At 39.6% G+C, this 17,986-nt stretch overlaps 2 protein-coding genes across 8 annotated transcripts in view; one reads left to right on the top strand and one right to left on the bottom strand.

The window, feature by feature from the left end:
• fancl (FA complementation group L) overlaps window positions 1-5,351 on the top strand; it is a 100,517-nt gene extending 95,166 nt beyond the window's left edge. For 4 of the 5 annotated variants that reach the window (XM_068044886.1, XM_068044887.1, XM_068044889.1 and 1 more), the window contains 3 exons: window positions 1,494-1,610; window positions 1,738-1,809; window positions 3,900-5,351. In XM_068044886.1, coding sequence (XP_067900987.1) covers window positions 1,494-1,610; window positions 1,738-1,809; window positions 3,900-3,935 — 225 coding nt within the window. In that variant the 3' untranslated portion in view covers window positions 3,936-5,351. The remainder of the gene's footprint in view (window positions 1-1,493; window positions 1,611-1,737; window positions 1,810-3,899) is intronic. The other variant, XM_068044888.1, reaches the window with a different exon arrangement.
• The window catches only part of LOC137376399 (serine/threonine-protein kinase VRK1-like), a 113,492-nt gene continuing 99,228 nt past the window's right edge, over window positions 3,723-17,986 (bottom strand). For all 3 annotated transcript variants that reach the window (XM_068044884.1, XM_068044885.1, XM_068044883.1), the window contains one exon: window positions 3,723-4,931. In XM_068044884.1, the coding sequence (XP_067900985.1) occupies window positions 4,383-4,931 (549 nt within the window). In that variant the 3' untranslated portion in view covers window positions 3,723-4,382. The remainder of the gene's footprint in view (window positions 4,932-17,986) is intronic.

Raw genomic sequence — 17,986 nt, forward strand, 5'->3', positions numbered from 1 at the left:
TAAGTAAACTTAGAAATATTACATTTGGTCCCCATTTCCAAATCATTGATATATATAATGAACAGCTGGGACCCAAGTACTGATCCTTGAGGTTTCAGTGGATCCAGAGATTAGAGAGAGAGAGAGAGAGACTCTCTTCTTCCAAGTTCAGTTGCAATCTGCAGTCTGACCCAAACTGCCCTGTGAGTAGTTCAAAACCACACCTGGGCCAGCAGGTTAGGCATGTGACACTTTTTTTTTTAACAAACTCCTGCGTTTGTAGATTCCAAAGCTCTTAGTTGGGGTGGGGGGTGGTGTAGTGCTGTCTCTTACTCCGACAAGATATGTCTCACTATTGCCCAGACCAATCTGTTAATTGAATCAGTGAGCAGTTCCCATTGCCTTTTCCTAGGCGACTGTCTCTTAGAATGCAAATTTTTTTGTAGCCACTGTTGATCTCTTTAAACAAGTCATCTCTCCACTCCCAACAACAGCTTAAAATTAATGCTCATGGGATGAAATGAATATGCCCCATTCTTGGCAGGTATGGGTCTTCATGACGACCACCAATACATCCACTATCTGCTTGCAATCTGCACTCCATTTGCAGGCTGCACCCAGACTTCTGTGTTTATACTTTTTGAAGCTGAAACTGCAGCAACCAGTTTGGACTGGTCAGTTACTTAACTAATCAGCTACTCTGCAGTAGAGCCTGTTAATCCCTGCCTAAGACCGGAAGAAACTTGCTTGACTTTCTTAACCCTACTTTATCTAGAGGGTAAATTCCATGTTCGTCGACTGGTGCCCACCCAGTGCTCATTGATTCCCTCATTGATTGTATCTCAGCTTTCCTTGCTCATCTTTCTCAGCACTCAAGTGTAAACACGATATATGTCTGCGGATGTATTTGGTTTCAACTCGTTGTAGCCTTTTGGGTACTTCCATCTCAAATCAAAGCTGTTGATTTTACTCAGCATATCTTTATTTGGGGAGGAAATGTTGATCATTTTGTCACTTGGATGAAATAATCACTCAGAATATTTACTGTTTTGTACTTGCTCAGCTTTGAGTCTGTTTGTACCTTTTATGGTTTTTACCACTTACTGCTTACTGTTGCGGTACCGAAATCATTTAAAAATTATATTTACCCACAGCTGCTGTGCTTTTTCAATGTGAAAATAGACATTTCCAAAAATAGTTCTTGGACACCTGCTAGGATGACATCTTGGGAAAATGCATATGCACACATCAAACTGTGGTTAAAAGGAAAAAGTAAGGGAAACTGTTCTCATGAGATACGCTGCTTGTCCTCTAGGCAGAGCCCAAGTACTATCCTTGCTGTTTATCAGAGTTTGGGCGGAGGGTACAGATAATGTCAGTCTATTTTAAACATTGTATATGTAAAATATTAGATTTAGCGGGATGACTTCTTTCTGTGGAGTTTATAGTCCATACAGTGTAGATGAATTCTCAAAAGAAACCCATTTTCTTGACTGCATTTATTTATTTGGCAGAGTTTCAGTATGGAATGTGGGATTTGTTATGCATACCGACTAGCTTCATCCATACCAGATCAAGTATGTGATGACCCACGTTGTGGGCAGCCATTCCATCAAGAGTGCCTTTACGAGGTTAGTCGAACTTAACACATTTTAAAGACCCAACATTTATAGCTTGTGTCTTTTTTTGTACCGCGTGATGTTTCCAAACATACACCTCCCTGTATTTTGATAATTATTGAAATGTTTAAACCTGCAGTGGTTACGTGGGCTACCTTACTCTAGACAAAGTTTTAACATCATCTTTGGAGAATGTCCTTACTGCAGTAAGGTAAGAAGAGATTAATTACAAGAAGCTAAACTGCATACTTCCCTAATCAACATGAAACATCTAAACCAATTAGTGTTTTATTCAGTAAGTTTGCCAAAAGAGCCATTTTTGTTTTGCAGCTCAGCCTAAAGCTTAGTGTAAATTTTCTGTTTATACATTCCTAATGTGGAGCCACACCCACCATTATATTGATAAATTATGCTGATGCAACCCATGATTTTCAATGCATTAAAATTAATGGATGGAAAATCGTGGGCTCCACCTATGTGAATGATTTCCTGATAAAGTGCTTCTGGTGGGCAAGAGTTCTACATTGAGTAGGCACAAGTGGAAAATTTACCCTTTAGTTCCTCAGCTTCCCTGTGGATTGGCCATTTTAATTTTTGTTGCAAAAATGATTAAATATGGTCAATTGTGATATTGAGTAGGTGCAAATGTTCACAGGAAAAACAAGACTGAAGTGAATCATCTGCTGAGGTTCTGAAAATAATTGACTGAAAAGCATATTGAAAGGACATCTGTCCTTCAATTTACAGCTACTCAACAGAGCTTTACAAACACTGAAAAACGGTGAAATGTAAAGCATCTATTATTAAAAATGACATGCTTTGCCTTCTAAAATGCTGGGGATGCCTCTTGAAATCTCGAGTCAGGAAGATGTACCCCACTTATTTTATGCTCTCCTTCCGATTACTTCCTGTGTTGAATGTGACCTGTTTATGCTACAATGTTGAGTGAAAGAGAGGGCAGTTGGCTGCTTACTTCAACTATTTTTCTGTTCAAAGAGAATACTGTTTTCCTTTTGGCTACCTAGTATATTTGTAAATTTTAGAATCCCTCTGCAACTCTAGATTTATAGTAATCTACTTAATATTTTGCTTGCATTCTTTGCTATACAAAAGCCAATGAATTGTCTGCTCTCTTCTGTCTACAAGAAGTTAAATAGACATTTTCAGTCTGAATGTTAACTGCATGTGGAGTCAGTATCACTTTCTAAAGAGCCATACATTCTTGATGTGTATTGAGGGGTGTGGAGAATGAGCAAAACAGTGGGATTTCATCACCTGGTTTGTGAAGAAAACACAAGTCAATGGGCTGAATTTTTTCTCGAGTAATATTCAATATTTTCATTGCTTTGAACTATAGCAATGCCCAGCATGCAGCACTAATATAACTTGTATTTTAATCAATGTAAATATTAGTGGGATTTTTTTTTAAAGGTTTAAATTCAATTAGGTAAGCAAAGCACCCAATCTTGGTTTTGTCTTGTTATCTTTGGCCCAAGTTAAATGACACTACTTTTAAATTGCTATTAAAAACCTCTTGGTTTGTTATAACATTGCAAAACATTTTATAACCAAGTCTTTTTCCCCAAACCCAAAGGAGTGAAGTACAATTGGTATCTTCATAGTTACATGATCCAGTCTTTGGTTAAATAGTTTACATCTGCAGAATATAAAATTGTGACAAAGGAGCAACCATTTTCATCATCTGCCAACATTTAGACTGCATTTTACATATCTTATACATTCTTGGAAAGAATTTTAAGATCATTTGTTTGACTCTACATTGTTTCACTTATGCATGATTAGATGCATATCCAATTAAATCCCCAATCAGGAAATAAAGCAAGAGCATTGAGACTCAATGGTGCTGTATGCTTTTTGTCAAGCTATAGGCTAATATCCAAAATGAGTAATTCAGGATTTAGGTTTCTTATTTCAAAAGTTAGCTGTCTGTCAAGTTAATATAAGGGCATTTAAGTGGACATTGGATAGACACATGGATGAAAATGGAATAGTGTAGGTCAGATGGTTTCACAGGGCGGCGCAACATCGAGGGCCGAAGGGCCTGTACTGCGCTGTAATGTTCTAAATTCTAAAGATGATTGACATTGCTTCGGCATTCTTTCAAGGACTTGTTTTATTCTGAGTTCTCAAATTAACTTACACAAAGAAATGAATTAATTTGTCATTACAGTAAATCAAGAATACTTAAAGATTGGATCATTATCACATTGTTTCACAATCAATAGTAACAAAATAGTGCAATAAAGTCTTCTTTCTTGTTTTTTCTTCCCCTCTCTTCAGCCAATTACAGTAAAGATGACTCTCAAGAAATCCTAAGCAGTGAAGAGTGAAGATTCTTGCTCTGAATATTTGTAAACAAACTATCCAGTTTCTATGAAGTTAGCAACCTATTAACAGTTTACCAAACCTATTAATCTACTCATAATTGTAAGCAGGTTAACCTGGCAGTGTATCAGACAGTTTGACAGCCTTGATTTGATGTATCCTATAATCACAACCACTGATTTGCCAAAACTGCAAAATAGTGAATGCAATCCCTGTAATAAAAAAAATTCCAAAAGCCCATGTAATAAAAAACTGAATTTGATTTATTCGGTCACTATAAACTAGTAGTGTGAATGTATAATTGTTTAAACTCTTTAATGATGCTAAAATGAATCTGTTGACTCAACAGCTTTATGCAAAAGGGGCAGTAAACTTTCTGCAAGATAAACTTGTTACAGGGTATAGAAAAAGTGAGACCAATGATAAGTTGTACAGTACTTAAAAAAATAACAGCATAAAGATAATTAATGCAATCAAGACAAGAACTGCAGCACCATAGCGGAAGATGTCTGATTTTATTCGGATTTGATCCTGAGGCACTATTGAAGGTTCAGTTGGACCAGTTATTCTTGCCTTGTTTTGACCAGTCATTGTGATCTCTGGTTTCCTATCCCTGATCTGAGGCACTATTGACGGTTCAGTTGGACCAGTTATTCTTGCCTTGTTTTGAACAGTCATTGTGATCTCTGGTTTCCTATCCCTGATCTGAGGCACTATTGACGGTTCAGTTGGACCAGTTATTCTTGCCTTGTTTTGAACAGCCATTGTGATCTCTGGTTTCCTATTCCTGATCTGAGGCACTATTGAAGGTTCAGTTGGACCAGTTATTCTTGCCTTGTTTTGAACAGTCATTGTGATCTCTGGTTTCCTATCCCTCAGCCTCAATGGTGGTGGATGTTCAACATTTCTCAAAGTGTTACTTTTTTCTTTAATTGTTTTTTGTTCAGGTGGAGTTTGTCTTGTTGATTTTGGTCTTGTAACCGCTGCCTGTAAGAGAAGGAAGCTTATTGTATATGTAAAAGTAATGAGAAAATATACAATAATAGCTTTCATTGAAAATGATGCGCAGCCCAAGAGCACAACTATGTTCATTGATTATCTGTTATTGGCAGTAGAAACTTTTAACCATTAATTTAACAGTTTCTAACTTATTATAGACCCACATGAAATGAGTTTTCACAATACCACTTGAAAGTTTGAAATAAATGTCCAAACTATTGGGTAATGAGTTTACACCAACTGGCATACAGCATTTCTATTACCATAAAGTATTTTGATACTGTAATCCACATTGTAATGAGTATGTTTTAAATTAACAATGAATAATTGAAATGTGTAAAGAGATTCTCTAATAGGAATAAACCTCATAAATGTAAGATGTTTGTGCTAACCTTTATAAAGAAAATAAATGCATAGTTTAGAGAAATCTCATAATATTAAAAAGTGTGTGTCTTGGAGTAAATCCTGGAAGGAAGCATTTGTTTCTGATTTAAGTGAGTTCAGAAGGTATTTTCTTCTTGTTTGTGAATGTTGACAAAGCTGAACTAAGTTCAGTGTCAATAAAGCAAATGATAATGAAAGGCAGTGAAGGACAAATTCCCTGTCACACCATCACTGTGTCAAATACTTTGCAATTCATGGCATAGAGACTCTTCTGTAGAAAGGAAAGGTCATTTAATCCTTAAATAACAGCCCAATTACAAGAGGCCACCTTGAACTAACAATTTTTATCTGTGTCCAACATTACTCTCAATAGCTGGAGATAATAGCTTTGCAACAATTAGCATTTTTTCTGTTCACACACTTAGCCTTTGAAGATATACAGCTAATAATACCATCCTGGAGAACTGTCAGCTGTGACACAGTAGAACGATCACCTCAGAAGGATGTGGCTTCATGCACCACTCCAGAGACTTTAGCACCAAATCTAGGTTGACACTCAGTGTAATACTGAGAAAATGCTGCACTGTTGGAGATGCCATCTTTCTCATCTAGTGTTAAACTGAAGCCCTGTCTGCCACCTCAGGTGGATGTGTAAGATCCCAGGTCAATATTTGTAGAATTGCTGTTGCAGCAAGTTGGCTGCTGCATTTCCTATATTTACAATAGTGACAACACTTCAAAAATGTAATTGGCTGTAAAGCATTTTGGGATGTTTTGGTCATGAAAAGTGCTATATAAATGCAAGTTCTTTTATGGTGGTGAAACTGGGTGCTACCTAAAAGAAAATACTCCAGTTAAAACGAGCTTTCATAATATAATAAAAACAGTGCTGGAATTACTCAGCAGGTCAGGCAGCATCTGTGGAAGAGAAACAGTTAACGTTTTGAGTGCCCTTGACTGCCCCCACCCCCAACACCAAACAAAATTTATTGATGGTATAAAACAACATGCCACCTCATGACTGAACACAACTATTAGTCCACTTACATTTACTGTGTAAACATCAGTTTTCGTGTGTTGATTCTGATTGTGCGGTTGTGTTATTCCTTTCCTGTATTTCTTGTCTGGCATCTCTACAAACTATTTACTATACTATTCCATGAATTCTTTTGATTGCAATAATATTTGCATTTATACAATGCTTTTCATGAGAAAATCACCCAAGCACTTTACACAATTACTGCTTGCAGTGCACTGACTGATTAAGTATGCATGTACATTAATAACCTCTGTTTCCTCATTAGGTTTTCTGAAATTATTTTCTCCAATGAGTGCAGTTATTTTACTTATCTTCATTTAGTAATGTTAATTTGGTTTGAAGGATTTTACTCCAAATCCAAAATGTGTATAGTCACAAACTGAAGAATAAATCTTTCTTTAAAAAAATAAATAGTTCAGACTTGCCACTGTAAAGAGGGTGTTAGAAACCATTTATAGGCTATGTTAGGATTTTCCACAGAAATAATCTACAACTAGCAGAGACCTGCAAAACATTTGTGGTCAATAAACCAATTCTATCATCGTACCCACCCTTCCCATGCCATCCCCGCCCTCCCCCTTTCATGCTGTCCCCAACCCATGCCATTCCATCCTTCCCATTCTATCCCCATCCCATGCATTGCATCCTGCCAGTACCATCCCCATTCCACCATATTTCCATATTGACACCCCCTCCCCAAGCAGTGTTCCTTGGCTGACATTTTGAAAATTATCTAATTAAAATTCAGTTGGATAAGTTGTGCCCAAACTAAACACAAGGCAGCGCTGACTCTCAAAGTGGAACAGGATCCCAGCTTCACTCCTCGGTGGGGGGTGGTGGTTGGGGTGGTGGACCTATCCTGAGACAGTCCTGCTGCAATCCTGACCATGCTTCTGATGCCATCCCATTGGCATTTCATCCTACGCCATTCCCTCCTTCTCATACCACCCCTCCGATGCCATAAAGTGCTACACACCGGCAGAAAAAAACCTATACATCATTGAAATGGTTTAGAGAGTAAACCTTCAGGGAATCATGACTGACTAGGGATTTACCCACTGAACCCACAGAGGGAGACTCACTGAGGGGGAAAAAAGACTACTATCAGGTTTGTGGGCCTTGTTTTCCAGAGTGTTTTGCATTTTGTGAAGTCATTCTGCAAAACTGCTCTGCACCTATGCGATGACGGTTAATAAATTATTTTTAAATTTCATTTTAACGTTTGGGTACAGAGTGTACCAGGTATAACCATTTTGATCCATTTGATACAAGGCACCTGGAGTAAGGTGTAATGTTCTCTGTCCCACATGCCTCTGTGCGCCAGGCTCCGCCCACCAAATCAACCCACTGACCAATCAGAAAAGTGTGGCCAGACAAAAACTGCGTATTATGTTACGTTCAAGTGAGGAGGGGTTGAAGGGCTTCCCTCTTTTCCCTCTCCTTGTTAGGCCACAACAGGTTTAATTCTTTCTTAAAGTGGATGTCCTGGCCAATTCAGTAGGTATTTGATTGGTTCTTATGATCATAGCAAGAAAGTAATCGGACAGGTTTTCTTGAGCTAACAAAGAAAGAGGGTTAACTTTATTGTACCGAAACTGAACTAATAAAATAATAAACTACGTGCTAACTTTCACTCTCACACTCTCTCACACATACACACACACAAATAAATAGGTAACAGAGTGGGGAAAGGTTGATTGGTTAAGTTAGAGTTCATTTTTTAAAAAAAAGTATACATTCTGTGGGGTTTGGTGATTCAGCTTGCTTCTAGCTGAATTTAGTGGTCCTGAGGCTTTTAGTTTAAAGAGATAGATGACTGGTTCGGTGAGCCACAGCAATGCAGGTGATTTCCTCCAACGGGGTTTCAAATTATAGCCAGAGTATGCAAAGGTGGTCAGTCGACAAGCAGGATTTGAAAGCTTTCAAGCTGGGATGGAGAGCGAGAGAGGGACCCCCACTTAAGGTCTGCTCATGTCAGAGTCCAGTTGCTTCTCCTCTGCTGCAGAGAAAACACCAGCTTAAAAACCACAGATGGGGAGGGGCTTGTCACATAAGTCACTCAGTGATTCAAACTTAGCAGTTAGCAGTATTTTTCTGCTTGCTGAAAAGAACAGGTAGTTCCTTTAAACTTCCTGGTTCTTGCTGGGAAATGCACAGACATTTCATCTCCCTCACAGTTATTGCAGTGTAGGAACAGTGTTGCAAATTAGGTGGTCAACTTAAGCTGCCAGCACAATCACCCTTTTAGATGGTGTTTTAAAAATGTCTTTTTAAAAAAAAATATAAATTCTGATCTCCAGTCAGTGGATTAAAAAAATTATCATTCAACAAAGCACATTGGTGTAATAACAGATTATCTACAAAATGAAGTGGAAACTCAGCATAAAGTTGGCATGCTGACTGGGCTTTATGTTCACCTGACTTTGCAGCCACTGAATTAAAAGTACCCTCTAATTTTTTTGGAGTGGCACCTTAAAGGGGCTGATTTGTGCTTGGCCTGCATGAGAGATTTTGGGTTGCTGTACAGATTAGAAGGAACATTGGCTGATACAAATGGATTTTTTGGGAATTGGCATCATTTTGACAGGTTCCTGGTAGGACATGTACCCTTGCCAGAAAATGACTCCTGAAGGCCTCGGCAACAGGGCAGATTGTCTGTGGGGCAGATGAAGAGGAGGATTAATTTTCGGGGGGAAAGCCATACGTTTGTGGACCAAGAGAGTACAGTTGATTACCCCATGATAAACTGCCCTCCATTAGGGGCATTTAAAGTGTAAGTACTCTTAAATTGTAGCACTGAATGCAAAGAACTGGCTGTGTTTCTTTTTATCCAGTGTTGTCGTTAGTGATGAAAAGTGTGATATTGGTTGCCCACTTTAAATCTATTCAATATGTAACTGGTGTTTTTAATGTTCAGTCAATTCTGGTTGAAAATCCTGTACCCACAAATGCAGGTCCCATTTCCACCCAAAATCAGGCAGTACAGGAGTGAAAACTAGCCTGGTATGTCTAGTCGGTATTTCTGATCATGATATTTCAAGTGTCATACTCAAACTTTTATCGTTTTTAATAAGGTATAAAGACCACACTCAAGACCACACTCTTGCCACCAGCAAATTACCCAGGATCATCTCAATGCTGAACTGTGCTGGGACCAGTGTGCTGGTCAATTGAGTAACTAGGGTTGTAGATAGGGCTTTAAACTAAATAGTGGGGGAGCCAGGGGCAGGGAGCTGAAGTTTTGGAAGTTAACGAGAAAGAACAAGGCAATAAGGGATAGTGACATGGATAATGATTTGAGTTTAACAGGAAGGGACAGAGCGTACAAACATAAAAGTGCATCAGCAAATAGAGAGGGAAAATTGGTAAAATGGCAGAATTAAGGGTTCTTTATCTGAATGCATACTGCATTCATAACAAGATAGATGAATTGATGGCACAAATAGAAATAAATGGGTATAATCTGATAGCCATTACAGAGACGTGGTTGCAAGGTGACCAAGGTGGGAACTGAATATGCAGGGGTACTTGACATCTGGAAGCATGGACAGGTAAAGGAGGTGTGGTAGCTTAGTTAATAAATGATGAGAGCAGTACAGTAGCTTGAAATGATCTTAGCTCAGAAGGTCAAGATGTAGAATCAGTTTGGGTGGAGATAACAAATACCAAGGGAAAGAAGCCACTGTGGGAGTCGTCTATAGGCCCCCAAATGGTAGCTACGCTGTAGGACAGAGTATAAATCAAGAAATAATTGGGGCTTGTAAGAAAGTTACTGCAATAATCGTGGAAACTTTAATCTTCAAATAGATTGGACAAATCAAATTGGCAAAGGTAACCTTGAGGACGAGTTCATAGATTGCTGTGGAACCAACCAGGGAACAGGCTATTTTAGATTTTGTAATGTGTAAGAGACAGGATTAATTAATCTTGAAATGAAGGATCCTCTTGGAAAGAGTAATCATAACATAACCGCATTTCACATTCAGTTTGAGGGTGAGAAACTTGGGTCTGAAACTAGTGTCTTAAACATAAATAAATATAATTACAAAGGTATAAAGACAGTTAGTTAAAGTGAACTGGAAAAATATTAAAAAGATGGTAGCTAAGCAGTGGCAGACATTTAAGGAGATATTTAATAATTCTCAACAAAGATCTATTCCACCGGAAAAGAATGGCTCAAGGATGAACCATCTATGGATAAATAGGAAGTTTAGGAAGGTGTCAAATTGAAATAAAAGGCATACAATATTATAGAGATTAGTGGTAGGCCAGAAGATTGGGAACATTTTGGAAACTAGCAACGGATGACTGGAAAAAAGAGAGGGAGAAAATAAATTAGACTAACTAGCAAGGAATATAAAAATAGTAAGAGCTTCCACAAGTACGTAAAAAGGAAGAGTAGCTAAAGTAACCGTTTGTCCCTTGAGGATGAGACTGGGGTATTAATAATGGGAAACAAGGAAATGGCAGAGATCTGTCTTCATGATAGACACTAAAAACATCCTAAGACAATAGAAAATCAGGGGGCAAATATGTACAACTCACTCAACCAACAAGACTACCTCTGACTAACTGCTAATTGAACACCACAGCAGAACTACGTGTTACATTAAAAATGTACTGTTCCCAGCAAACCTCAGAAATCTACACAAAAACTGGTAATTTTATAAATCTTGTATTGTTCAATAACATAGCTCTTTTAAATTTCATGAACCAACCTACATTCTGATACAAACCATCATGTAAAATTTTATCCACAAGCATTTTGTCATTTTATTTTTGAAATAGCCTTGATTCAGATATTGTATCTAATCCATTTTCCAGCTGGTTTTGTACTGCCCCAATATAAGTATGACAGCAGTGGGGATGCAAAGTTGGTCCACACTACCCCTCAGCTGCTGATTTTAGCCTTGCTGTTGTTTTGGAGAGAGTTCCAAGGGAAAAAAATCATCACCCAAAACAGTAAATAAATGAAGAGTTTACATATTGCCCATTCATAAGAAAATCCTTTGGTCTTGATTGATGTACTGTTTTACAGCAGTGCTCTATTCAATGTATGACTTTACAAGGTGAATTATCTGGGTGGGAGCCTGATGGAATAATGAGAGTAAATGAAAGTGGATAAACATGACCAAGCTCCAATTTTGCTGGAAAAGTAATGGCAAATTCATGACATATGCTATTATGAATATGCAAATCAGCTAGCAAGTTCAGGCGAAGAGGAGGAGATACGCTGTGAGTTGCAAATCTCTCGCTGCTGGTTGATTTGAACTGCTCTGGCGTTTGCTTTGCACAAGTAGCATCTCGTCCTTGGCTTCCCCCGTATTTTTTAAGGACTTGCTGGGCTGGATCTTGTCCTCCCGACGTCGGGTTCTGTCGCGGGGCTGGGGTACCGGAGAATTGGAGCGGCAACGACCACCACAGATCCTGACGTCGGGATTGCCGAGTCCCATTTTCCCAGGGTAGGGAAACTCTGTGGCAGCACCTCCACCACTCTCTGACGGGACCCTAGTTTAAATATTTAAAATACCTCTCTGCAAACATTTCAATGTCATCCACCGTGATCTTCCCATCCGTTCCCGATCTTGAGCTCGATGTGCAGCACTGACATGCCTTTGCTTTCTTGTCCATGAGCAGCTGGCACCACCAATGAGGAGAGGGGTCAAATCTGCATTCTGTGTATAGATGGGGGTGGGAAGTGGTCAACTCTGCATTGTGTGTAAGGATAAGGGAGTGATGGGGAAACTCTATGCTATTTTATGGTCGGGGAGGATGGGGGCAACTCGGCATTTTATTCGCAGGACTGGCAGCCTCTTAAAAATGATGCCAACACCTGCTTCCATGAACAATGTTGCCGAGGCCGTCCTGCCAAATGAGTGGGAGGGACAGCCGCTGTCAGTATGTTAAGTGGCTGCCCACCGCAGAATCGCGGTGCGGTGGCCATGTTCTGCACCCACCGCCACTCCCGGCGGCAGGACTACAAAATCTAGCCAGCTGGGTTTGCACATTAATTGCCCATTAAACATGCTACAGAAAATTGAGGCTTAGACTTAAAACCCATTTAGTGATGTGATAATTGTTAATGCAATGCCATTCAACCTCTCTGGCCCAGAAAGGGAACAATTAAAATACTGAGACTCAGTCCTGCATGTACAAAATTCTTTTCAAATATTCTTGTTTGCTTGCTTTCCTTGTTCTCTTAATCCAATCTTTCTTTCCCTCTCTTTATTTCTCTTTCTCCATCTGATTTGACTCTAATACTCTCTCTGCCTCAGTTATTCCTCTAGTTCTCAATTCTTAAACCTCATTGGTTAGGGAGATAAGCTATTGGTGCCATCATTCACCAAAATCCCAGATGCCCTGTTGCCCTTATCAGCTTGTAGTTCCAGCTAGTTATGGTACAATTATATTCGAGCTGAAGGGTGCAGGAAAACATTTTACTCTTGGCAAGAGGTGCCCATTCCAGCAAGATTTGGCACAATGTAAAGAGTCTGCAGACAAGATATAAAGAGCAATATGGATTCAAGCAACTTGTCCAAACGCCCATGAAAAACAGACAATAGAAACCAATAACCATGATTTAATACACAGTCCTTTTGAAAACTTTTCTACACTTTTAACAAAGTAGCCATTTCATTTCTCAACTGAATGCTGTGGGAGATCTAGTCAGTGTAGTAAAAAACTTTCTTGGTTTTAAACTTATTTTAAATAAAATTGAACCTGTAAACTGTGAATTGAATCATAATATTGCTCAATAGTAATGCTATGCATAATACAACCATTATATGATACTGTCATCACTAATACAATTGTGTATTGTTCCACTCATTGAAAACGAGAACCAGTTGCTGAATCTTTTCTATATTACAATATCAAATTTCTATACTGTATAGCAAACCCTTTACATGAATAGCTAAGCTTTTTTTAAAAACTTCAGTACAATAGTCATGGCAAACTTAACAGGAATATGCATTAGTCAATAATTAAATGCATTTTCTCTTTCAGATAGCTGTTTCTGATTTCTCTTCTGCTCTGACCTATATTACCCTGGCAATTAATCTTTACTAATTCAGCATTGCTTTGCTGAACATTCAGCTAATTCTAAACCCAGCAACCAATGCACATCTAACTGACATTCCATTTCAGATATACCTAAAAACTCATGCCCATTTTGTGATCCATTTGAATCAACTTAAAGTAATGCAACATTTAAAATAAATCTCCCAAATGCACTTTTCATTTATTTGATTCATATCCCTGTACTTAATAGTCCACAGTGTCCCTGTGCCTGAATGATGAGGCCCAAGGCTCTCCCAAAATTGGACCTCAGGCTTAGTTTCAATGGAGCCACCAAGGTGAGAAGAACCCACAGGCAAAGAAGAGTAGAATATCGGGCCACTGCTGGTATCACAGCAGCCCTCCAGTAAGTTAGTCCGGGGCTGATGTCGGGTATTGAGGGAGTTCAGGTCTGTGAATCGAGTTGAGAGTGGCGGCAATTGGTAGCTTTAATATGTGGTTGGGATGAGCACCGTGCTCCTCCCTGCTCCACCTTCAGGTTAAGTTATTTGTCTTCCTGACTGGGCCTAACGTGATCCCTAGGCCTGGTTTCCTTGAAGGCAACCAGCAGGGCAGGCCCATCATGGAGTGGGGGGGGGGCGCTCAAACATGTGTTGGGCCCCTTTAATTACATATTCAAAGGTCCAATGCCTGCATCAGATGTAGATAAAGTTTTACCCTCACCCTATATGGCAGGTGGTGAAGTTTTGGACAGTCAAGGCTTCCTGCCTGCCATTTTGTGGCCTAATAGTCTGACTATTGCCCAATAAACAGGCTTAGCGCAGACCAATTTTTAGGGTAATGCCTCTTTCCTTCTCAGTTACATGCAAACTCACTTTTCTTTCTCATTCTGTCACATTCTAAACCCAGCTCACAACTTCCAACTGCCATGCAGATACTTAGCCATCTGTATTCTCCAACTAGCTAGAAGGGAAGTAGGATTAGCTTGTCATTCTGCAAAAATAAAACCTGAATATAATAGTTCCATACAATAACCTATTTGTGATTAAAATTCTGTGTTAACATTATAAAGTCATGGCAACATAAAGAACTTAATTTTCTGTCTCTGGTGTTTGTGAAGCATTAAAATTCCAGACAGTGAACTCCATATGCACCAAAGAAATGGCTTTTTTTTTGTTTTTTCTGAGGTAAATCACTGTAAGACACAATCGCCCTTTGCACACATATACATGCATACAAAGCAAACGCCATTTCTAGCCTGCTGTGGGAAAGCAAACGCATTGTTTAAAAGTGCCCAAGCCCATACTGATCCTTGATTCAAGCTCACTTTCATAGAAGTTCAAACCTAATACAAGTAAAATGGTTGATGAATAGCAGGCTCTGGATTCTAGGTGGCACCCTTCCAAATTGATAACGACCACAAAGACACCAGTGAATTGAGGTCAGGTGTACTCAGATACACCTTTCAGGGTTTGCACTCAGCTAGTTAAACTACTTCAAAGCCATCTGAAGTTCAACTCCAGCTTTTTTTTAAAAGCATGACGAATGAGGGGTCACAGTTCAGGGGCTCTTGGTTTGGAAACAGAAGTAAATTGGATTCCTTCCACTTTTAACAACTTCTATGTCGTCGTACTCATTTAATCTATTAAAGCTAACTGAATCTGACTCAGGGTTTGTATCTCATCTTACCATTGTCCACCTGGAGTACTAATAAATACAATTAGTTATCAGGTACCTTAAACATTTATGTATTTCACATTCTATGAGATTTTAATAACATGAGTTTGATATTTTATTGAAAAATTGTTAACTTGAATAATTTACATGGATATTCGTGACTGATCTATGTTAATGCAGTTGGCCAGGGATGCAGAATGTCTGTGTCTTCGGTTTAGGGAAGGGGAAGTTGGCCAAATTTGTGCCTGACCACAATCCAGTGATCCTTCAATGGAAATGTATGTGTGTGAATATCTGTTTAAGGCAGGATTACACTCAACTCTTATGCCCTCCACAGTTAAAAGGCCTGCCAAAACTCACTGCTAAGGCATACTAGATAGTGTCACTTGGACAAAGTACTAGTATTCACCAATGGAATTAGGAAAGGTTAGCAGAGGTGAAGACTAGCAAGAAAAAAGTTTTAAGAAGTGATTATTTCAAGACAAATATTCAACCTCTCCTCTGAACGTATTTAACTCCTGAGTATACTAATACAGCCTTGGTGTCTGATATTTCATTGTTCTTCACCTCTACATTACATTTGTCGCATTTATTACGTGAATGCCATTTATCACATTGCTGTCTGTGGACTAAGAACAGTGGATAGATTTGCCTATATTACAATAGTCGAAGAGACTTAGTAGTTGGCAGGAAAAAAGACAGAGGCGCAAGGGGAGAGCCAACTGTGTAACAGCCCCGACAAACAAATTTCTCTGCAGCACCTGTGGAAGAGCCTGTCACTCCAGAATTGGCCTTTATAGCCACTCCAGGCGCTGCTTCACAAACCACTGACCACCTCCAGGCGCGTATCCATTGTCTCTCGAGATAAGGAGGCCCAAAAGAAAGAATAGTCAATGTACTCCCGAAATAAATTAATTGTGTAAAGCGCTTCAAGACATTTCAAAGTAACGAGGTGCTATGTAAATGTATTTATTTAACAGAAAATGTGATGGCATGAACAACTGATGCCCAATATCAAAAACCAATATCACTGCTAACAAGAAGTCATAGACAATTCAATATTGATGATGTGCATTCAAATTACTGGGTGGCGCAGTGGTTAGCACCGCAGCCTCACAGCTCCAGGGACCCGGGTTCAATTCTGGGTACAGCCTGTGCGGAGTTTGTAAGTTCTCCCTGTGACCGCGTGGGTTTTCGCCGGGTGCTCCGGTTTCCTCCCACAGCCAAAGACTTGCAGGTGATAGGTGAATTGGCCGTTGTAAATTGCCCCTAGTGTAGGTAGGTGATAGGGAATATGGGATTACTGTAGGGTTAGTATAAATGGGTGGTTGTTGGTCGGCACAGACTCTGTGGGCCTAAGGGCCTGTTTCAGTGCTGTATCTCTTAAAAAAAAAAAGCAAAAAGTAATTTTTTAAAATACTGGCAGTGTCTTTATTTTCATTTAAATTCCTGACTCCCATCATACCTTCAAAGCCTCTAATAATAAACTCCTATCTGTACTAACGTGTAATATTAGTATAATTTTATTCCGCTTAATTTTGCAGAAATAGAGCGAGGCTAATCTAAATTGTAAAATTAAAATATTGTTTGAGTTATTTTTTATATTTCTGCTATCCTGATCAAAGCTACTGTTATATGATTGAAGTCTCAATTTAGAATTTCATATCTTGTCAGTAGTATTAGCCTTTTTCTTCAGAGACAAGGATCATGGAATGGTTACAGCGCAGAAGGAGGCCATTGGGCACGCTGTAAGACTGATTTAGCACATCTCACTCCCCCACTTTCCCCAAAGCCCTGACTTTTTTTTTTCCTTCATATGCTTATCCAATTCCCTTTTGAAAGCCACAATTGAATCTGCCATACTAGAATTTTGGTGTTAGTGGTCCTTTTTAAATAATTATTAGCGGCAGCGGTGAGGCCTCGATGCAGTCCCTCCCCCCCCCCACCCCCTTCATTAAAATATTCAAATGAGGGTAATAAGCATGCAAATTAACTTACCGATTTTAGGGCTGTCTGCCGCAACTTGCGCACCTTTGGAACGCTACAGAAGCAAGGCACTGGTGGGGAGGGGGAGGAGCTAAATTATCAGGGTGGTGTGGGGGAAATGGGAAAAAAACTTTTTCATTGGGTGCGTGGATGCTGGGAAGGGGTTTAGGGTCAAAGGGAATAAAGTTCGGGGGGCAAGATCATTACAGATAACTAATTTTTTTGGGGGCGGGGGATAGGCCACAAAACTATTTATGCATTGGGGGACTGGGAGAGGGGATTATTAAAAATTATTTAAATTTTCATAGAACCAGCACTTTTCAAAATTTAAATTTCTCCTGAAAAGCTGGAAACCCTTTAAAAATGGCGCTAGCGCCTGCGTAGTGGCGCCAGACGCTGCTGCTGGAGACGCTGCGGCCGCCACTTCTACGACATCGGGGGCAGCCACTCCACCCCCTCCATTTAAAGGAGGCCCCGCGCTTAATATCACGAGGGCTCTGCGGCGGCGCTTCCATGTCGGAAGGCTATCGACTTCACAGCACTGATAAAGTTCAGCCCAATAAGTTGAGAGGGGAAATGAAGAGCAAAGAGAGACCCAAAAGTCTTCTACCAGCAGGTAAATAGTGAACAGGTAGTAAAATTTGGGGTGAGGCCTATTAGGAGCAAAGAGGGCAATATATACTTAGAGGCACAGGGCAAGGCCAGAATACTTAATGAATGCTTTGTATCGGTGTCTACCAAGGAAGAGGATGCTAACAAAATATCGGTAGAAAAGAAGATGATAGAGGTAATGGAAGGTGAGAGGCAGGAGGTACTGGAAAGGCTGGCTATGCTTAGAGTGGTTAAGTCGCCTGACCTGGATGGCTTGCATCCAAGAATGCGAAAGGAAGTGGGGGTAGAAATAGCAGAAGGACTTGCCATAATCTTCCATTCTTCTCTA

This window comes from Heterodontus francisci, chromosome 13, assembly GCF_036365525.1.
Source record: "Heterodontus francisci isolate sHetFra1 chromosome 13, sHetFra1.hap1, whole genome shotgun sequence".
In the NCBI taxonomy this organism is placed as follows: domain Eukaryota; kingdom Metazoa; phylum Chordata; class Chondrichthyes; order Heterodontiformes; family Heterodontidae; genus Heterodontus; species Heterodontus francisci.